Here is a 21,673-nt window from a genome sequence, read left to right as displayed (position 1 = left end):
ATAAGGGAGGTGGGGGAGGCGGGGTCATGATCAACCATAGCCTTTTCAAGTTACAAATCAGTAACGGCAGTCCAAAGGTGGCAAACGTATTTATTGCATCATTGTAAACAGAGAAAATCTTGTCTCCTCTCGACCAGATGCCCAAAAGGTTATAAAAGAAGTATAACTTAGCTCCAATTTAAGGATACGTACTAAAAATTTTAAACGTCATCTTGGTGTTTTTTTCAAGAGTAAGTGTGATACCACGTAAGGCATTTCCATGTCATAAATTAATTCTACCATATTTTTATGTAAAAAATGCTGCACGTTGTTGTGTCTGCAGCTGTGCTGTGATTATGAGACAGATACAATGATTCACACCGGCTGGAAGCTAAGTCTCACGTCCCAGGGATCAGGGCAGTCCAGCCCGGTGCTGCCACAAACGGTGGTGTTATCAGGTCACACCTAGGACCTGCCACTTTAGACTGACCTTGTTTGATCCACGGTTGTGACCATGTATTACCACAAATTTAACAATAAAAAATTGTTTTAAGAGTATCCGAGAAAGGACTAAGCAGTCATTGCATTTTGTGTCCTTCCCTTGTTTTAAAATAATCAACGTCCTATACTTCCATCATTTAAGATCATCAAGCTGACTTGTTCAGTCTGGGCCCATGTCATCCTTCCAGAACAAGCACATCCTAGGATTTCAAATGGTTCTACAAAATAAAGTGAGAGATTGACCCAAGTATAAAGTCTTAACAAGCATCTCACCATGGGAACCAATGACTCAAATTCAAAGCCAACGGTCTCATTGTGATTCAACTCTATGATATATGGTTGGGGGGACTCTAGCAGAGAGCCAAGCTGAGAGATGGCACAAGGCAGGCTGGGGCTGATACCCGCTGAGACAGTGAAGGATTCCACAGCCAGGGCTGTATTAGCAGCCAAAGCGATGGACAGGCGGGAGGGGCCTGTCCGTCCAGGTCTGCTGCGGAGGTCTTAGGTGAAGGCCCCACCCCACACACAGGTCAGCTCAGATCAAGAGTGCTCAGCGGGCACGGCCACATCCTCCCGTCAGACACCGTCTGCACCTCCACCCCCGATTTTAACTGAGTATACTTCAACTCAGTGAACTCTCTGTAAAGAACGAGACAGAGCAAAAGGATGTTTTTGGCTAATGAGAACACAGTGCCCCGCAGCCTGCTGGTGAGAACCACCCAGTGCCCCCCAGCCTGCTGGTGAGAACCACCCAGTGCCCCCCAGCCTGCTGGTGAGAACCACCCACTGCCCCCCAGCCTGCAGCAAGTCCCTGGACTCCTTTAGTTGTGACCGTAGCTTCTGAGGCGCGGGTGCTGTGGGTCAGAAGCTATTGCCGGGCCTGCCGCGCACAGCTGTTTTCAGGTACTTCTGTCACGGTCAGTACATTAAGTGTGAAGGGGATTTTAAAAAGTTCATCTCCAGCTGCAAAGGACAGCTGGACTGCTGCCATCTTGCTAAATGACAAATGCACGCAATAGATTCACGTGTTTTCCACAGTGATTCTATATCCCAGCTGGGCACAGTGGCTCATGCCTGTAATCCCAGCTACTCGGGAGGCTGAGGCATGAGAATCACTCAAACCAGGAGCGGAGGTTGCAGTGAGTTGAGGATTGCACCACTGCACTCCAGCTTGGATGACGGAGTGAGACCTCTTCTCAAAAAAAAGATTCTATATCCCAAAAGTCTAAGGTGCAAACAGGCAAAACCCCAAAGCGGTCTTCAGGGTTCTTCTGAAAGGCAAGGCCTCTGGTGTGCGGAGCCTCCCAGCTGTCTCCTACCCCATACGGATAGGAGCTCAGTGGAAATCCAGCCGCGACTGCACAGTCTTGCAGCCCTTGTCTGAGTAGATTTTCTCGTCTCTGGGGAAAAACGTCATTTCCTCTGCCACTCTTGTGACAATGTCTTCATCTATAGCAGAACCACGGGCCCTCATCTCGGCCCTCACACACATTTTCACATGTCTGTACTCCAAAGGCAGGAAGGGGATAAAGTAATCAATGAGGTTTTTGTCGATCAGTCCACTGTGCCACAGGCCACCTGTAGAACAAGACACAGCTGGGTTTCTTGCCACCACCGCCACTTGGCCAAGCTCCAGTCCCGACCCTCAGCACATTCCTCATGTCCGTACCCCTTGAGAGAATCTTGTCAGTGTGCAACAAGCCCATGTAGGACTCAGCTGGACACTCACTAACTGGTTTCTAGGACAGTATGCCCTAAGAAAATTCCTGACTTTAGCAAAATGAGGAAATCCAGTGGGATCCTGTGGCTTTGTGAAACACTCAATGAAAGAGCAGACGGCTCACTGCTGGACAGTTAAGGGGCTCCTTTACCCTGGTGGACTCACTGTGTTTATTATTGAAGACTCCGACAGACAGTACAGGTTCCAGGTCCTTCAGCTGAATGTCTTCCCTCTTTCTTCCGGCCCGCCAAAAGTCAAGAGCCGTCTTAGTTATAAGGTCCCCGCCTGCATTGCTGAGTTTGCCAGAGAAATAAAGATTAAAATCACATATTAAGACTTCTGTGTCTGCTGGGTGTGGTGGCTCACGCCTGCAATCCCAGCACTTTGGGAGGCCGAGGCAGGTAGATCACCTGAGGTCGGGAGTTCAAGGCCAGCCTGACCAACATAGAGTAACCCCATCTCTACTAAAAACACAAAAATTAGCCAGGCTAATGGTGGTGCATGCCTGTAATCCCAGCTACACGGGAGGCTGAGGCGGGAGAATCGTTTGAACCCGGGAGGTGGAGGTTGCAGCAAGCCGAGATCATGCCATTGCACTCCAGCCTGGGCAACAAAAATGAAACTCGGTCTCAAAAAAAAAAAAAAAAAAAGACTTCTGTGTCATACCAAGAAATGAATCTGCTCTATTTTTCCTTTTGAGACACTCTGTCATGCAGGCTGGAGTGCAGTGGCGCAATATCAGCTCACTGCAACCTCCACCTTCTGGGTTCAAGCGATTCTTCTGCCTCAACCTCCTGAGTAGCTGGGATTACAGGCGCCCACCACGACGCCCCTTCTAATTTCTGTATTTTTAGTAGACACAGGGTTTCACCATGTTGGCCAGCCTGGTCTTGAAATCCTGACCTCAAGTGATCTGCCCACCTTGGCCTCCCAAAGTGCTAGGATTACAGGTGTGAGCCACCACACCCGGCCGAAGATCTATTTTTCATCAAGGAATATTTACTGAGTGCTACTAGACAAAAAAGTGTGCTCTCATGGAACCTAAAGTGTTTATTCACAACTAGCTGGGATAATGCTATGGCCCTTTACAACCCTAAAAACCAACATGCACAGTTAATAAAATTAACTGTTTTCATTTCTGTTTCATTTTTAGGGTCGGGGTCTTGATTGTCACCCAGGCAGGAGTGCAGTGGTATGATCATAGCTCAATAAAACCTTGAACTCCTGGGCTCAACCAATCCTCCTGCCTCGACTTCCCCAGGAGCTGGGACTCCAGGCACATGCCACGATGCCCGGCTAAAATTGCCTGCTATCAGTGATTATTTTATTTTATTTTATTTTTTTTTTGAGACAGAGTCTCACTCTGTCACCCAGGCTGGAGTGCGTGGTGTGATCTCGGCTCACTGCAAGCTCCGCCTCCCAGGTTCACGCCATTCTCTTGCCTCAGCCTCCCGAGTAGATGGGACTACAGGCGCCCGCCACCACGCCCGGCTAATTTTTGTATTTTTAGTAGAGACAGGGTTTCGCCATGTTAGCCAGGATGGTCTCGATCTCCTGGTGATCCGCCCGTCATGGCCTCCCAAAGTGCTGGGATTACAGGTGAGAGCCACTGCGCCTGGCCCAGTGATTATTTCTTTAGTTCATTTCCACAACCCACACTGTGTGCCATGCTGAGACTGGCAAAGGAAAAGTAAAGCAGTAGGTAAGTGCCTTGTGCCAAGCAGGCACTTTCGTCCTGGTAAACAAAGTGCTGATGGTCCTCAGGACCTCATTTTATCATTGAGAGAATGAAGGGCTTGTGTGCCCCAAAAAACCGCCTCCCGCTGACCTGAGAAAGATGAAGATGGCTTTGCGGTAAGACACTCCGTCAACCTGCTCGTAGTAGTCTAGAAACGGCTTGATTGCGTCAATGATCCCGGGGTGCAATTTATCCATCTCGTCAAATATGAAAACAGAGTTCGCACATGCACTCACATTACCGCGGATCCACTTCTGTAACTGGTCCTGGACCGACCATGAAAGAAGAAATAGGATGCGAAGCTCAAAGGGTGCACCAAGAGGCGCGCAGGCTCCATCTGCTCCTCATGCACCGAAGGACGAGGTCAGAGCTCTTAGAATGGCACCCTCACCCCCACTCGCTAGGTAGCAGCTTTTCTAAAACCTTATCTCTAAAAAGTGGAAATTGGCAGAGATAGATGCTAAAATGCAGAGAAGTTTTTTCCTAACTCAAATGACTATTAAATCTGACTTTTTAAAGGTATAAGAGGTACAAGATCCGTGATTCTTTTCTTTTCTTTTTTGTCTTTGGAAACAGGGTCTCACTCTATCCCCCAGGCTGGTGTGTAGTGGCGTGATCTCAGCTCACTGCAACCTCCGCCTCTTGGGTTCAAGCGATTCCCCGGCCTCAGCCCCCCGTGTTAGTTGGGACTACAGGCGCCCCGATCCCCTGCACCATACCTGGCTAATTTTTGTATTTTTAGTAGAGACAGGGTTATGCCATGTTGGCCAGGCTGGTCTCGAACTCCTGACCTCAGGTGATCCACCCACCTCACCCTCCCAAAGTGCTGAGATTACAGGAATGAGCCACCCGGCAAGATCCGTGAATATCATTCACTGCTAACCTAGCCATAGTTTTCATCTCTCTTGGACTACAATCTCAAGTTAGTACTATCAGACATACTGAGGAATAAGGAACTAGATCAAGACCTGCACAGTGCACAGTGCCCCAGACCAACAGAGCTGACTCAATGACATTTCATGAAAAGCATCTGTTCCAGATGTTTTCTTGAAACAAACATAAAGACACTCAAGCAACAAGCCCTCAACCCCAAAGCGTGAAAGGCTATACCATGAAGCTCCCCCAGACATGCCCTCATCCATTTATATTACTCTGTTTCCAGAGATTTATAAAGAATGTAAAGAACAAGAAAATCCTTCCTTCCTTCCTTTTTGGCAGTCTTCCCTGTCTCACGTCAGTTTGTTGGGCAAACACTTCTACTTCCTTGTTAAGTTTCTATTTCTTTCTTCAGTCCCCACCTAACAGGAGGATTTTTTTTTTTTTTTTTTTTTTGAGATAGAGTCTTACTCTGTCGCCCAGACTGGAATGCAGTGACATGACCACGTGTTCATTGTAGGCTCAGCCTCCCAGGCTCAAGCGATCCTCCCATCTCAGCCTCCCAAGTAGCTGGGACTACAGGTGCATGCCACTACACCTGGCTAATTTTTTTATTTTTTGTAGAGATGGAGTCTTGCTATGTTGCCAGTGGGAATGTTAACCTTGACAAGGGCAACATTCATTTAAATGAGAACTAACCCTCCTAGACAACTTAATATAAAATGAATGTGGAAACAATATCTCAAAAGGAGAAACGGTCTCAAGGTTCAGTTCTTTGAGGCTTCCTCTGAAGAAAGCAATGCCAAGGACATGAAGGATGGGAGGAACAAAGGGAATAAAACCTGTTTAGGAGAAAAAAGACCTCTAGGCTACATTGCAAAGAGCAGAGGCAAAGCTGAGGCTGCACCAGAGGTGGGCAGCATTGAATGAAGCCACGCCCGAGCAAATCCTTGAAGACTGACTGCCCCTTCTCACCAACTGCACTGCTAGGGATGTGAAATCCCTTCACTCACCAGAGAAGGTGGCTACCACGTCAACTGGGAGTTGGGAGGTTTTGGTTCTGCTACAAAGGTCCTGTTCTGCTATAAAGATTGCAGGAGTAAGTCACCTTGCCTCTCGGCTCCAGGCTCCATCTTTTTTTTTCTTTTCTCTTTTTTTTGAGACAGAGTCTCATTCTGTTGCCCAGGCTGGGGTGCAGTGGCCCATTCTCAGCTGACTGCAACCTCCGCCTCCCGGGTTCAAGCGATTCTCCTGCCTCAGCCTCCCAAGTAGCTTGAATTACAGGCGCACGCCATCACGCCCGGCTAATTTTGTATTTTCAGTAGAGACGGGGTTTCTCCACGTTGGTCAGGCTGGTCTCGAACTCCCGACCTCAGGTGATCCGCCCGCCTTGGCGGATCCCAAAGTGCTGGGATTACAGGCGTGAGCCACTGCACCTGGCCCTGACTACATCTCTCTCTTTTTTTTTTTTTTTTTTTTTGAGACGGAGTCTTGCTTTGTCGCCCAGGCTGGAGTGCAGTGGCGAGATCTCGGCTCAGTGCAAGCTCCGCCTCCCGGGTTCACGCCATTCTCCTGCCTCAGCCTCCCGAGTAGCTGGGACAACAGGCGCCCGCCACCATGCCCGGCTAATTTTTTGTATTTTTAGTAGAGACGGGGTCTCACCGTGTTAGCCAGGATGGTCTCGATCTCCTGACCTCGTGATCCGCCCCCCTCGGCCTCCGAAAGTGCTGGGATTACAGGCGTGAGCCACTGCGCCCGGCCTTTTTTTTTTTTTTTTTTGAGACCGAGTACAGTGGCGCGATCTCAGCTCACTGCAACCTCTGCCACCCAGGTTCAAGCGATTCTCCTGCCTCAGCCTCCCAAGTAGCTGGGATTACAGGTGCGTGCCACCGTGCCCAGGTAATTTTTGTACTTTTAGGTAGAGATGGGGTTTCACCATGTTAGCCAGGCTGGTCTCAAACTCCTGGCCTCAAATGATCCGCCCGCCTCGGCTTCCCCAAAGTGCTGGGATTACAGGCGTGAGCCACGGCGCCAGGCCCTTGGCTCCCCATCTTTTAATGGAAATAACATCCCCTACCCCACTGGACTGTTTTGGAACCAAGTAAGAGAAATGTTGTAGGAGAGCTTTGTAACTACCTGGACTAAATGTGCCTTAACTCAGTGGAGCCGGGGGCTACAGCAACACAAAGGAAAGAGAAGCAGAGGCCAGAGTTAGTGAGCAGGTCACCCGGACCAGTCCGACTGGCCTGCGGACGAGATAATAGCGGGTTCTCTTGCCTGGTACAGTTTTATCTTCTGCTCATGAGGGAAGTGCAGAGTCGATACAAACAGGTGGACAAAGTTACTCTTCAGACCTTTTGGGTGAAGATTTTCAGCCACAATTTGACTGACAAAATTCTTGCCTGTGCCAGCCCAGCCGTGTAAGGAAAGGGTCAGTGGTTTCTTGGGATTTTTGTTGTTCCTGAAGCCAGTCAGCGCCTTGAAAATCACTTCCGTGGCTAGATGCTGTCCAAACAGCTTCTCCTCCAAATCCAGCTTGAGAGCTGCAAGAACAGCCCCAGAACAGAGAGAAACAGACCTTAAAAATGCATCAGCAACGCAGCACTTTCTTAGCTGGCCAAAGCAAGAAGCACAGATTATCCAGGGACACAGCAGGGTGTCTGTCAAACCCTAGGGCCGAGGCAGTCAAACGATGCCACTTTCAAGATTATGTGGAGGTCCTTAACGCTTCGGGGTCTGATAAGGAAGCTAAATGTTCATTCATTCAGAGATGAACCATCGCTTGACTGAGCGCTTGCTAATCCCAGCCACCCCTGCTGACCTGCAGGAAAACCAGGGGCCAAATGTGGGCTTTCTGGGCGACGCAGCACGTCTGAAAGCTACTTAATAGGGTTGGCAGGGCGCAGAAGGGCCGCCCACCTACTTTCCGTTTCTTCCGCCTGTGATCCCCAGGAACGGGAGCTTTAGAAAGGCGCTGGGGCAGCCCCACGATCTGGAGACTGTTGGCGAAGGCACCGCTTCTGCGTTCCCGCGAACGGTTCCGGGGCCGCCCCATCCGCTCCCCGCCCACCCCAGCTGGGACCACCGCCGCCACGGGCCCGGTCCGTGCCAGGCGCCCACGAGGCCGTCCCTCCGCGCCCCCGCGCCCCCCGCAGCGTCGACCCACGGCTCGCGCGCGCGCCGTACCCGAAGCGTTGAGCGGCCGCTCCTCGCGGCAGCACTCGGCGAAGCGGCAGTAGATGTCATTGTAGGACAGGTAGCCGGTGATGGCCGACGCGGCCCCGATGGCTAGGCCCACGGTGATGGGCTCGAACGCCGCCACCACTCGGGCCGCCAGCAGCAGCGCCAGCGCCGCGGCGCCCCGGAGCCACCCAGCCCGCAACATTCCGCTCCTCGAAGCCCGCAGAAGCCGCTGAGCCAGGCGCCCCGCGGCCAAGCGGCAGGACGGACTTTCCGCTCGTGCGTCACTTCCGCCCCGCAGACCCGCCCACTCCCTTGGGGGCGGCCATGTTGGTGAGGGGCGGAGAGGAGGGCGGTGCCATCGTTCTTGTGAGTGGTCCGAAGGTGTAGGAGACTGTTTTGTTTCCCTTTTCTTTTAAAAAAATTTTTTTGGGTCGGGCGCGGTGGCTCACGCCTGTAATCCCAGGACTTTGGGAGGCCGAGCCGAGATCACGCCACTGCACTCCAGCCTGGGCAACAAGAGTGAAAAAATATCTCAAAAAAAAAAAAAAATTTTTTTTTTTTGGCCGGGCGCCGTGGCTCACGCCTGTAATCCCAGCACTTTGGGAAGCTGAAGCGGGCGGATCACCTGATGTCAGGAGTTCGAGACCAGCCTGCTCAACGTGGCGAAACCCCGTCTCTACTAAAAATACAAAAAATTAGACGGGTGTGGTGGCGGGCGCCTGTAATCCCAGCTACTGGGGAGGTTGAGGCAGGAGAATCTCTTGAACCTGGCGGAGGTTGCAGTTAGCCGAGATCGTGCCACTGCACTCCAGCCTGGGCGACAAGAGCGAAACTCTGTCTCAAAAAAAAAAAAAGACTGGCCGGGCGCGGCGGCTCACGCCTGTAATCCCAGCACTTTGGGAGGCCGAGGCAGGTGGATCACGAGGTCAGGAGATCAAGACCATCCTGGCTAACACAGTGAAATCCCATCACTACAAAAAATACAAAAAATCAGCCGGGCATGGTGGCGGGCGCCTGTAGTCCCAGCTACTCGGGAGGCTGAGGCAGGAGAATGGCGTGAACCTGGGAGGCGGAGCTTGCAGTGAGCCGAGATCGTGCCACTGCACTCCAGCCTGGACGACAGAGCGAGACTCCGTCTCAAAAAAAAAAAAAATTTTTTTTTAAAAACTTTCTTATTTTTTTTCTTATCTGATATGTTTATTGGGGACAGGGTCTGGCTCTGTCGCCCAGGCTGGAGGGCAGTGGCAGGATCTCGGCTCGCTGCAAACTCTTCCTCCCAGGTTCAAGCGATTCTCCCATCTCAGCCGCTGGAGTAGCTGGGATTATAGGTGCCCGCCAACACGCCCAGCAAACTTTTGTGTTTTTAGTAGAGACGGGGTTTCGCCATGTGGCCCAAGCTGGTCTCGAACTCCTGACCTCAAGCGATCTACCTGCCTCCGTCTTCCAAAGCCTGGGGTTACAGGAGTGGGCTCATGGCTGGATTTGTTTTCTTCAGAGCTTCTCGGAGCCCTCAAGCTTTGCTTTGTTATCCCTCCCTTCACTTCGCCGGAGGTATAATGTGCGTTTCTTGGGTCGGCCCACCCGCCTGCCTTCTTCCTGAAACAGTTGCGAACTCTCCGTGCTGCGCCCTAGACTGAGCACTGGGGATGCAGCGGCCCCAAGACAGACCTGCCCAGGCTTCCACACTGAAACCCCGAGGTCCATTCTTTCATTCAGCACGCTAGGTGGCAGGCCCCTTGCTGGATGCCAGGAACGACAGCAGGAGGGGACGGAGTTGGCCCCTGCCCTCTCAGAGCTGACGGTCTATGGGGGAGGCCGACAAAGGGGTGAGACTCAATGCTGAGTGGGCAGAGAAGTATAGGACAGTGGTACAGGGAAGGCTTTTGTCTAAGCTGGGCACTGAGGGAGTTAGGCCAGGCAAAAAATGAGTAGAGTGTTTTAGGCAGAAAACAACAGTCAGTTTGGAGAACTGAAAGGATTCCACATGGTGGAAGGTGGTGAGAGATAGGGATGAAGAATCAGGCAGAGACTGGAAGGTGAAGTCCTTGCGAATGTTGTAAGGAGTTTGGCCTCTGTTCTGGGGGGTAATAGGGAGCCACAGAGGGTTTTACACAGGAAGCAACATGGTCAGATCAGAGATCATTCTGGCTGCTGGGTTCACAAGAAATGGAAGGCAGAGAGCCAGTGAAGAGGCTGTTGCCGTGGTCCAGGTAACTAGTCAGGGAGACAGATGAGCAAGCAGGCAGCTTATGTCCAAGGTGGGCCAAGGCTGTAATGCAGGATGCACAGAGGCCTGTGGGTGGGGAGGGATCTTCTCCTCCCTATCTCAGTTGTGATCTAAAGAATGAATGGAAGGGCCAGGCGCACTGGCTCATGCCTGTAATCCCAGGACTTTGGGAGGCTGAGGCAGGCAGATCACCTGAGGTCAGGAGTTCGAGACCAGCCTGGCCAACATGGTGAAATCCCGTCTCTACAAAAAATACAAAAATTAGCCAGGTGTGGTGGTGCGCGCCTGTAATTCCAGGTACTTGGGAGGCTGAGACAGGAAAATGGCTTGAACCCAGGAGGCAGAGGTTGCAGTGAGCCAAGATTGTGCCACTGCATTCCAGCCTGGGTGACAGAGCAAGACTCCGTCTCAAAAAAAAAAAGAAAAAAGAAAAAAAAAAAAAAAAAGAATAGAAGTTGGCCGTGGGAAGTGGCTTAAACTTTTTTTTTTTTTGAGACAGCAGCTCATTCTGTTGCCCAGGCTGGAGTGCAGAGTGCAGTGGCATGATCTCGGCTCACTGCAGCCTCTGCCTCCTAGGTTCAAGCAATTCTCCTGCCTCAGCCTCCGAGTAGCTGGGATTACATGCGTGCGTCACGATGCCCAGCATTTTTTTTTTTTTTTTTTGAGATGGAGTCTCGCTCTGCCACCCAGGCTGGAGTGCAGTGGCATGATCTCCGCTCACTGCAACCTCCGCCTCCTGGGTTCAAGCCATTCTCCTGCCTCAGCCTCCCCAGTAGCTGGGATTACAGGTGTGCACTACCATGCCCATCTGTTTTTAGTAGAGACGGGGTTTCACCATGTTGGCCAGGATGGTCTTGAACTCTTGACCTCGTGATCCGCCCACCTCGGCCTCCCAAAGTGCTGGGATTACAGGTGTAGCCACCGCGCTCGGCCTATTTTTTGTAGTTTTAGTAGAGATTTAGTAGAGATGCAGTTTCACCATGTTGGCCAGGCTGGTCTGGAACTCCTGACCTCAAGTGATCCGCCTGCCTTGGCCTCCCAAAGTGCTGGGATTACAGATGTGAACCACCACTCTTAGCCCACAAACTTTTTATAAGTAATTAAATAACTAAAAGTGTATGGAAAATGTATCTCTTAATAGGATGGTTGGGGTTCTCTCTTTTTTTTTTTTTTCCATTTACTTCGTATATCCATAGGAAGAAATTACTAAGTGACTTTTCCCCTTTCCAAGTAGCCAGAGTCCAATGGGAAAGGGGAAATGAGAAGGAGCATGGGGCCGCTGGGGCCACCGGTGCCATACCCAGGGAGGAAAGAGGAAAGAGGTTGAGTTTCTGGAATTAGGATCCTTAGAGTGATCCACTCTTATGCACCCTTAGGAAGTCTTCACCTACCTCAGAGGGTCACATACCCCAGGCTGAAGAGGCCTGGCCTAAGGCAGGAAAGTCCCACCACAAGGAATGTCACCACCACTGCCCGAAAGAGTCAGGCTGTGCTGGCATCTCTCCAAGGGCCGTCTAACAAGCAGCCTGGCACCCAGGGCCATGCTGTCTGTCTAATTGAAATGCTTCTCCAGCTGACCCTGAGGACCAAGAGGCTGCCTTGGACAAGTCTGGTGTGTTCATCAGGGTGCAGCCACGTGGGACAAGGGGGCAGCTCTGCTGTCTCCAGAGGATTTGCAGCATCAGGAGTTGGGAGGGAGAAGAGGAGGTTGGGATTATAAATCACAGCCTGGTTTGTTCGCTCTCTTCCTAGCTGAGTGGCTCTGGAAATGTGATGCCACCTTTCTGGGACTCAGTTTCCCTAACTGTAAAGTGGGGGTCACAACAGTCCCTTCTTGGAGTTGCTGGGGTACCAGTGAGCTGATGCACGTGGAGCACTTCGCACCGCATAGAGTAAGAGTTCAACAGGAACCATTTGCTGGGACTATCACCTGCTTTGACCCTCTCAACCATCCTGTGAAGTTCACAAGTCAGGAGGGACAGTTTAGCTCACAAAGGAAATGTTTGTTGTCTTTAAGGATTATACCGGGGTGCTGGCAGGATTTGATGAGTGGTGTTTAGGTAGATCTGGAATTACAAAACTCGGTAACTGATATTCATCAAGCAAAATACACACGATGTCCTGCAAGACACAAGTGGATTGGTGCCATGGTTAGTCTCCATTGTGGTGGTCGTAAGAGGTGGAGCCTTTTTTTAGGTGATTAGGCCAAGAGGGCTCTACCCTCATTAATGGAATTCGTACCCTTATAAAAAGGGCTTGAGGATGGGCGCAGTGGCTCACGCCTGTAATCCCAGCACTTTGGGAGACCGAGGCGGGCGGATCACAAGTTCAGGAGATCGAGACCATCCTAGCTAACACGGTGAAACCCCATCTCTACTAAAAATACAAAAAATTAGTCGGGCATGGTGGCATGCGCCTGTAATCCCAGCTACTCGGGAGGCTGAGGGAGGAGAATCGCTTGAACCCGGGAGGCGGAGGTTGCAGTGACTGAGATCATACCACTACACTCCAGCCTGAGCGACAGAGTGAGACTCCATCTCAAAAAAAAAAAAAAAAAAAAAAAAAAAAAAAAGGCTTGAGGGGCTGGGCACAGTCACTCACGACTATCATCCCAGCATTTGGGGAGGCAGGTGGATCATTTAAGGCCAGGAGTTCAAGACCAGCCTGGCTAACATGGTGAAACCCTGTGTCTACTAAAAAATACAAAAAATAGCCAGGTGTGGTATCGGGTGCCTGTAATCCCAACTACTCGGGGGGCTAAGGCAAGAGAATCACTTGAGCGTAAGAGGTAGAGGTTGCAGTGAGCCGAGATCGTGCCACTGCACTCCAGCCTGGGCAACAGAGCAAGACTGTCTCAAAAAAAGGGCTTGAGGACACCTTCCACTTCTGCCTCGTGAGGACACAGCAAGAAGGCGCCATTTTGGAAGCAGAAGGCAACCTTCACCAGGCACCAAATCTGCTAGCATCTTGATCTTGGTCTCCCCAGCCTCCAGAACTGTGAGAAATAAATCTCTTTTTAATTGTTTTTTCTTTTTAAAAAAAATTTTGGCCAGGCGTGGTGGCTCATGCCTGTAATCCCAGCACTTTGGAAGGCCTCGGCAGGCGGATCACTTGAGATCAGGAGTCTGAGACCAGCCTGGCCAACATGGCAAAATCCCGTCTCTACTAAAAATACAAAAATTAGCCAGGCATAGGGGCGCACAAAAATTAGCCAGGCATAGGGGCGCACACCTGTAATCCCAGCTACTCAGGAGGCTGACGCAGGAGAATCACTTGAACCCGGGAGGCGGAAGTTGCAGTGAGCCCAGATCGTGCCACTGCACTCCAGCCTGGGCCACAGTGTGAGACTCCTTCTCAAAACAAAAAAAAAAGTTTGTAACCTATTTATGTTATTTTGAGCAATTGTATACTAAAAATAATCCAAAAGAAATATTTAGTACCTAGGGTTTTGTGGTCACCAGAAAAAAAAAAAAAAAACGATATTAGGTTTTATAGTTTTAGGCCGCACTCGGCATATGTTAAGTTTTCATTTGTAGTATATACATATTTTTGTTGCAGAGAAATAAGATAGCATGATCAATAAGACTGTTAGGCAAAAAAAAAAAAAAAAAAGGGGGGAAGAAAAAAATTTCATTAACATGACATTTGATGAGAGAGTGGAATGGAAATATGGGTTCTAGTACAAAAAAGATCATAAGTGTCTGACTTGTTCATGCGTTTGATACATGGATGGGAGGTTACATTGCTGTGGCATCTAGATTCCACTGAGTAATTAGACAAGCAATGCAACAGTGTTATCTTTTTTTTTTTTTTTTTTGAGATGGAGTCTCGCTCTGTCACCCAGGCTGGAGTGCAGTGGCAAGGTCTCGGCTCACTGCAAGCTCCGCCTCCCGGGTTCACGCCATTCTCCTGCCTCAGCCTACCGAGTAGCTGGGACTACAGGCACCCGCCACCACACCCAGCTAATTTATTTTTTTTTTTGTATTTTTAGTAGAGACGGGGTTTCACCGTGTTAGCCAGGATGGTCTTGATCTCCTGACCTCGTGATCTGCCCGCCTCGGCCTCCCAAAGTGCTGGGATTACAGGTGTGAGCCACCGCACCCGGCCCTACAGTGTTATCTTAAAGTGCAAAAATTATGTCTTTTGTGACCATTTAAACTCACAATGGGCAGGGCGAGGTGACTCACGCCTGTAATCCCAGCACTTTGGGAGGCCGAGGGGGACAGATCACCTGAGGTCAGGAATTCCAGACCAGCCTGGCCAGCATGGTGAAACCCCATCTCCACTAAAAATACAAAAATTAGCCAGACATGGTGGCATGTGCACCTGTAATCCCAGCTACTCAGGAGGCTGAAACAGGAGAATCGCTTGAATCTGGCAGGTGGAGATTGCAGTGAGCCAAGATTGCGTCACTGCACTCCAGCCTGGGCAACAGGGTGAGACTCCATCTCAATAAATAAATAAACTCACAATGAAAATTTTCAATGTTAATCTGATGTGTGAGCAAAAATGTGTGACAACCTCTGCCCAAATCATGCTCTGCCTGGCAGCCCCTTCCCCCTCCATCCTCCCGTCCACGTCATGCTTTTTCTTGCAGGTGCTAGAAACCCCCTTCCGAATCAGCAGCTGCCAGGGAGGGACTTTGGAACTGATCTGGAGCCTGCATCCTGGCTAGATGGTATCCTCCCTCCCTGCCACCAGCCTCCTAGGTTGCTGCTGCTTCCCCGTCTCCCCACATAAAATCCTGAGAGGCTCCTAGGCTCAGTTCCAGATCTTCTTTCTCTCCCCTCTCTCCCTGGGTGAGAGGCCCCCAGCTTTCTCCAGGACCCATACCTGGCCACACCCAGGACACCTCTGGCTATTCCCTAGACAGCCCAGTAGCTGCACAGTTGAAATGGGAGCCTTGGTCACTTTCCCCAAACATGTCCCTCCCAGGAACACTTGAGCTCAGGAGTTTGAGACCAGCCTGGGCAACATAGCGAGACCCCATCTCTACAAAAAATACAAAAATTAGTCAGGCATGGTAGCTTGCACCTGTGGTCCCAGCTACTCAGGAGGCTGAGGTGGGAGGATCACCTGAGCCCAGGAGTTTGCAGTGAGCTGTGATTGTGCTGCTGCACTCCAGCCTGGGCAACAGAGTGAGACTCTGTCTCAAAAAAAAAAAGTCCTTTCCACCAGGGTGTCTGTCACGGTGAGTGCAAACATCTTCACCCCATCCTCTCTGAGTCATTCTCCCTACAACAGGGACAGATGGTCTTTTTACAAGGAACTGGGTCCTGCTATTCTTGCTTGGTACCTGTCGATGGCTTCCCAAAACCCTTGGGAAGAAACGTGCCCTCCTTCCTCTGACCTCCCAGCCCCAGTGATGTGCACACTTTCCTCTCAGAGAGCCTTTCTCATCCCACAGCCTCCCTCGTTCTCATCCCACAGGATCCCTCGTTCTCAGGCCCCCCGCCCCTTCTCTCTCCTGCCTCGGAGTTTTCACATATAACGTGTTCTCAGCCTGGACTCTTGCCTCCAAGTCCCACACAGCTAACAGCTTCTAACCCTCAGCTCCAAGCCCACCTCCCCCGTCGACAGTAGCCTTACTCCTACCCCCCAGGCACCTGCTCGCTCTCCTATCACCCCATCTGAGTCCTTGTTTATTGCCCTCCTCTCCCACTGCCACGAGAGCTTCAGGAGGGCAGGGACCTTGTCTTTTGTCCTCTGTGTCTCTAATTCCCAGAACTCTGACCAGGACACAGTAGGTGCTCCATAAATATGTGCTTGGTGTTCAAGGATAGAACACTCTCCAAGAGGGCAGACTGATCTGCGGGCCAGGGATGCCTAAGGCCCTGCAGAGTAAGGGCCTGTCCCCACCATGAAGGACTGACCACACAAGGGCCAGGACATCCCCTTTGGGGACCCTCTGGGCATCTCTAATCCACTACAGGTCTCAGGAAACCTCTTCCCTGCTCCTCTCCTTCCCCTTGGAAATGAAAGGAGTTTACCTTAATTGAGCATCTAAGATTGAGCCAGGTGTCTTCATGACACCTTGTGAAACAAATGTTTCATTTGCAGGTGAGGGAACTACTGGGAGAAGCTAAGACATGCCCCAGGCCAGGTGACTGCTCCAGGCCCAGCCTCTTCCCCTGACCTGCCACCTTCCCCAGGTGTCCTCCTGCTCCTCCCCATCCCATCCCTGCCTGTCTTGTTTCTCATACTCTAATAGGACTCGTTTCCCTGTTTGCTCGAATGTACGGTAACCTCGAAGGCAGGGTTTGTTCTATTCACCTGTAGTGCTTAGTGCGGTACTATGTCCACAGCGTATGTCAAATATTTGTGAAAAACACACTCCCTTTCTGTCGGACAAAGAATTTTCCAAAATGCTGCCTCCGGAAGCAGACCCACCTGAGTTTACATTCTGGCTGTCATGTTTCCTGTGTGACCCAGGGCAAGTCACCCACCTTCTCTGAGCCTCAGGCTTCTCATCCCGTTCAGTGCAGCGGGTTTAGCGCGGCTCCTATGTCATCATAAGCAAGTGCTGGGGGCCCTATGGCAGTGAACTCAATTTCTTTCGTGATCTCAGCTAAGTCCTTCTAGGTACTTCGCTTCAAAAACTCAAAAGCTAGCACCCCCAGGGGGGCTATTCTGCAGAGGTTAGGGAGGCTGCCTCCAAGCAGGCTCATTCTGATGGGCTTGGGGGGCCTTTTCTCGGGCAGCAACTCTAGCCCTGTTACATGTCAGGAGTCGTGCCTTGGACATCTCTGCCTCTAGGGACCCCTCAGCAGTTCCACCGCCCCAGGTACAGGAAAGCACAGTGGGGTTTTTCCATCCATGTTTCCTGCCCACCTCACATGTTTGGTGTCTTTTTTCTTTTTTTTGAGATGGAGTTTTGTTCTTGTTGCCCAGGCTGGAGTGCAATGGCATGATCTTGGCTCATTGCAACCTCCGCCTCCTGGGTTCAAGCGATTCTTCTGCCTCAGCCTCCCAAGTAGCTGGGATTATAGGCACCTGCCGCCACACCCAGCTGATTTTTGTTTAGTAGAGATGGGGTTTCACCATGTTGGTCAGGGTGGTTTCAAACTCCTGAGCTCAGGTGATCCACCCGCCTCAGCCTCCCAACATGCTGGGATTACAGGCATGAGCCACTGCGCCTGGCTGTATAGTGAATTGTTTTTTTTTTTTTTTTTTTTTGAGATGGAGTTTCACTCTTGTTCCCCAAGCTAGAGTGCAATGGCGCGATCTCGGCTCACAGCAACCTCCGCCTCCTGGATTCAAGCCATTCTCCTGCCTCAGCCTCCGGAGTAGCTGGTATTACAGGCATGCGCCATCCCCCCGGCTAATTTTGTATTTTTAGTAGAGATGGGGTTTCTCCATGTTGGTCAGGCTAGTCTCGAACTCCAGACCTCAGGTGGTCCGCCTGCCTCGGCCTCCCAAAGTGCTGGGATTACAGGCGTCAGCCACCACGCCCGGCCTATATAGTGAAATTTTAAAGTGTATCAAAAGTTTCTATGATCATTATACTAGGTAGAATAAGCCAGTCACAAGAAGACAAACACTGTAAGATTCCACTTCTATGAGGTCCTTAGAGAAGTCAAAATCATACAGACAGAAAGTAGAAAGGTGGTTTCCAGAGGCTGGGGAAGGGGGGCTGTGGAGTTAGTGTTTAATGGAGACAAGAGCTTCAGTTTGGGAAGAGGAAAAGTTCTGGAGATGATTGGATGTCCAACAGGTGAATATGCTTAATGCCACTGAGTTGTACCCTGAAAAATGGTGAAGATGGTAAACTTTATATGATGTGTTTTTTAGCACAACTAAAATTCAAAAAAAAATTTTTTAAGTTCCTATGACCATGAGCCTCTGAATGTTAAAATTCCAAATTGAGTCAGCATTCCATTGATTACAACTTGCCAGAATAGCACTGATATGTCTGTTTGTTTGTTTAGAGATAGGGTCTCACCCTGTCACCCAGGCTAGAGTGCAGTGGTGTGATCACGGCTCACTGCAGCTTCAGCCTCTGAGGCAAAAGTGATCCTCCCACCTCAGCCTCCTGAGTAGCTGCGACTACAGGCGTGTGCCACCGTGCCCAGCTAATTTTTTATTTTTTGTAGAGATGGGGTCTCATTGTGTTGCCCAGGCTGGTCTCAAACTCCTGGGCTCAAGCAATCCTCCCGCCTCGGCCTCTAAGTGTTGGGATTACAGCCGTGAGCCACTGTGCCCAGCAAAGGTATCTTTCAATAGATTTCAGGGTCCCACTTTCATGAAGAGCCACTGCTCTGCCCTGGTGCTGGTGGTGGTGGGATCTTGGCCTCTGTCACCCCTCCATTGATTGGCCTGAGGCAGTGACTTCCCAGGGTGCTGGAGCTGACCTCTTGGAGGTAGGTGGACCTCAGGGAGGTCCAGGTGAAATTGGCTTAGCTGCTTTGTCACTGTGGGCACTGGTACTCCCCTCTCCTGGAAGGTGGATGGCGGGAAGGGGGGTGCCTCTCTGCATTTTTCCCCATGTGGGCTCAGTAATCGCTTCCCAGTCCCCACAATTCGCTGAGCACCTGCTGCCCATCTCCCACTCTCTTAAGTAGCCAATTGCTCCATCAGTTGAAGTTCTTTGTTTCCAAACAACAGATGCTGACCGTGATTTGGGCTTTTTTAGGGTTTGTTAGGGGAAGTCAGGGTGACTCACAAAAATGTGAGAAATGAGGACTGACCACATCTCAGGAAGAGCAGGATCCCCAGGGGTGTTGTCTAGGACTCAGGGGCAGGAGTTGGGGGCCCTTTTGCTGGGACATTGCCCACAGGTGGATCAGGCTTGGCCACTTCCCATACCTGCATGCTTGGGTCCAACTTTGAGTTTGCAGAGAGAGGACCTGATTGGCCCAACCTGGGCCGATTGACCTTGGATCAATGAGCCATGGGCTGGGGGTCGTTGTGCCTGGGTCTCCCCACCCCCAGTTAGTGCTACTGTAAATACTTGGATAACATTTTGTTCCCTTAAAAGTGTGGGTATTGGCCAGGCACGGTGGCTGACGCCTATAATCCCAGCACTTTGGGAGGCCGAGGCAGGCAGATCACCTGAGGTCAGGAGTTTGGGACCAGCCTGGCCAACATGGTGAAACCCCATCTCTACTGAAAATACAAAAATTAGCCGGGTGTGGTGGTAGGTGACTGTAGTCCCAGCTACTCAGGAGGCTGAGGCAGGAGAATGGCGTGAACCCCAGGAGGTGGAGGTTGCAGTGACCCGAGATCGCACCACTGCACTCCAGTCTGGGCAACAGAGGGAGGCTCCATCTTAAAAAAAAAAAAAAAAAGAAAAGAAAAAAAACCAACACAACAACAACAACAACAACAACAACAACCAAAAAGAAAATTTACTGCTGTGAACAATGAAGACTGCTTAAATCAAAAAGGCAAGAAGGACCTGTAGCTTTTCTTTTGGATTAGTTGCCATAACACTGTCCTTCAGGCAGCTGAGGGACTTTCACATTTTCTCTAGATGTCATTAGGTGCCAGAGCTCTTGCAGGACCATGTTGAGGCTTTATATAATAAATGCTGCCACTTTGTCAGCACCAGTATGGCTCTTGGGTCCACTGCTCCATTCAAATTATTAACTCCGTTCACATTATTTTTTATGAGACAGAGTCTTGCTCTGTCTTCCAGGCTGGAGTGCAGTGGTGCGATCCTGGCTTACTGCAACCTCTGCCTCCTGAGTTCAAGCGATTCTCATGTTTTAGCCTTCCGAGTAGCTGGGATTACAGGCGCCTGCCATCATGCCCAGCTAATTTTTAGTAGAGACGGGGTTTCACCATGTTGCCCAGGCTGGTCTTGAACTCCTGGCTTCAAGTGATCCACCCACCTCGGCCTCCCAAAGTGATGGGATTGCAGATGCGAGCCATTGTGCCTGGTCTCATATTAATCTTTTTGTTACAAATCTTACCAAGGGGGTGATTCCAGGTATTTAGGCCCACATTCTATTTTAAGACTGTGTATTTGGTTTTCATAAATTGTCCGAGTCTGTGGTGGCTGTCGTCCTGCGTTGCTAGAAGGCCAGCATATTACTCATCTCACACTCGTTCCCATTCTCCTTACTCTTCTTTCTTTCTTTCTTTCTTTCTTTCTTTCTTTCTTTCTTTCTTTCTTTCTTTTCTTTTTTTTTTCTTAGATGGAGTCTCGCTCTCTCGCCAGGCTGGGGTGCAGTGGTGTGATCTCAGCTCACTGCAACCTCCACCTCCCGGATTCAAGCGATACTCCTGCCTCAGCCTACCAAGTAGCTGGGATTACAGGCATGCGCCACCACACCCGGCTAATTTATTTTTGTATTTTTAGTAGAGACGGGATTTCACCATGTTGGCCAGGATGGTCTCAATCTCTTGACCTTGTGATCCGCCCACCTTGGCCTCCCAAAGTGCTGGGATTACAGGCGTGAGCCACAGCGCCTAGCCACTCTCCTTACTCTGTCTATCATTGCTGTCCAGAAGCATTGCCTATGACATTTAAATTGTCAATCCAAAACATTCAAAACTGCCAGCTTACTCCTCGAGCCATCATAAATGTAAAGAAGGCCCGGGAAAGGTGTTGAAGGGTGATTCAGCTGCAGACAGGGCTCTGGAATTAGGTTTCACGGCTGACTGTGACTTTCAGGACCAGAGACAGCGCCCCGGATCCACACCCATTTCCCACCCAGCGTCAGACTTGAGGATTGTAAAGAGAGGTGTCCTTGTGCTGATAGACGGGAAACTGCCCACAGCTAGGAGACTTCATGTGCTCACACCAAGAAGGCACTAGAGGGTGCTGGTGAGCTGCAGGTTTGAGGACCTGCAGCTGGGCTTATCTGTAACCTCCAGATGGGCTAAAAACAACAACTTAACGAAAAAGTTCAAAAGTCTAGACTATTTAACATGTCAACAGTTCCACTGGGCGCTGTGGCTCACACCTGTAATCCCAATACTTTGGGGGGCCAAGGTGGGTGGATTGCTCGAGTCCAGGAGTTTGAGACCAGCCTGGGCAACATGGCAAAACCCCGTCTCTACTATAAACTACAAAATTTAGCCGGATGTGGTGGCGAGTTGCTGTAGTCCCAACTACCCGGGAGGCTGAGGTGGGAGGATTGCTTCGGCCTGGAGGTCAAGGCTGCAGTGAGCCGTGATCACGCCGCTGCACTCCAGCCTGAAGACAGAGCGAGACCCTGTCTCAAAAAAAAAAGTCAAAAGTTTACATTAAATTCTGTTCTCATCCAAATCCTAGTGCCTCTATCTTTCAGGGGGCCTTCCAAGAGGTACATGGTATTTGGCATTCTCCTTTTCTTGTTTGGTATTTTGTGTATCAATATTACACAGTTTATTTCTATGAAACCTTTTTGTTTTGTCATTTTGTTTTCTGAGACAGGGTCTCACCATGTTGCCCAGATTGGAGTGCAGTGGCTATTCACAGGTGTGATCATAGCTCACTGCAGCCTTGAACTCCTGGCCTCAC

The 21,673-nt window shown here is 50.4% G+C and overlaps 1 protein-coding gene across 3 annotated transcripts; it reads right to left on the bottom strand.

Moving 5' to 3' along the window:
• Nucleotides 1–73: 73 nt before the first annotated feature.
• Nucleotides 74–9,048, bottom strand: TOR1B (torsin family 1 member B). Of its 3 annotated transcripts, XM_019033505.3 has the most exons (5): nt 8,001–9,048; nt 7,092–7,357; nt 4,029–4,204; nt 2,366–2,493; nt 74–2,058 (listed from the first exon to the last, which is right to left on the bottom strand). In XM_019033505.3, the coding sequence occupies exons 1-5, from the start codon at nt 8,197–8,199 to the stop codon at nt 1,817–1,819; spliced, it is 1,011 nt and encodes a 336-aa protein (XP_018889050.2). In that variant the 5' UTR covers nt 8,200–9,048; the 3' UTR covers nt 74–1,816. The 3 variants fall into 3 exon arrangements, 1 of the variants encoding a protein (XP_018889050.2); XR_010130375.1 differs by lacking the exons at nt 74–2,058; nt 4,029–4,204 and having other exon boundaries at nt 2,426–2,493; nt 6,951–7,357; nt 8,001–8,263; XR_010130374.1 differs by lacking the exons at nt 74–2,058; nt 2,366–2,493 and having other exon boundaries at nt 4,157–4,204; nt 6,951–7,357; nt 8,001–8,276.
• Between the last annotated feature and the right edge of the window lie 12,625 nt (nt 9,049–21,673).

This window comes from Gorilla gorilla, chromosome 13, assembly GCF_029281585.2.
Source record: "Gorilla gorilla gorilla isolate KB3781 chromosome 13, NHGRI_mGorGor1-v2.1_pri, whole genome shotgun sequence".
NCBI lineage: Eukaryota > Metazoa > Chordata > Mammalia > Primates > Hominidae > Gorilla > Gorilla gorilla.
Note: the sequence above shows the minus strand (reverse complement) of the source record. Positions and strands in the feature narration are given on the sequence as shown.

Excerpts from the sequence above, each read along its gene's own strand:
- TOR1B (XM_019033505.3), bottom strand. The coding sequence starts at position 8,199 with ATGTTGCGGGCTGGGTGGCTCCGGGGCGCCGCGGCGCTGGCGCTGCTG. Across the intron at positions 7,358-8,000 it reads GCGGCCGCTCAACGCTTCGG|CTCTCAAGCTGGATTTGGAG; the intron begins GTACGGCGCGCG and ends CTGTTCTTGCAG. Across the intron at positions 2,494-4,028 it reads GCCATCTTCATCTTTCTCAG|CAATGCAGGCGGGGACCTTA; the intron begins GTCAGCGGGAGG and ends TGGCAAACTCAG.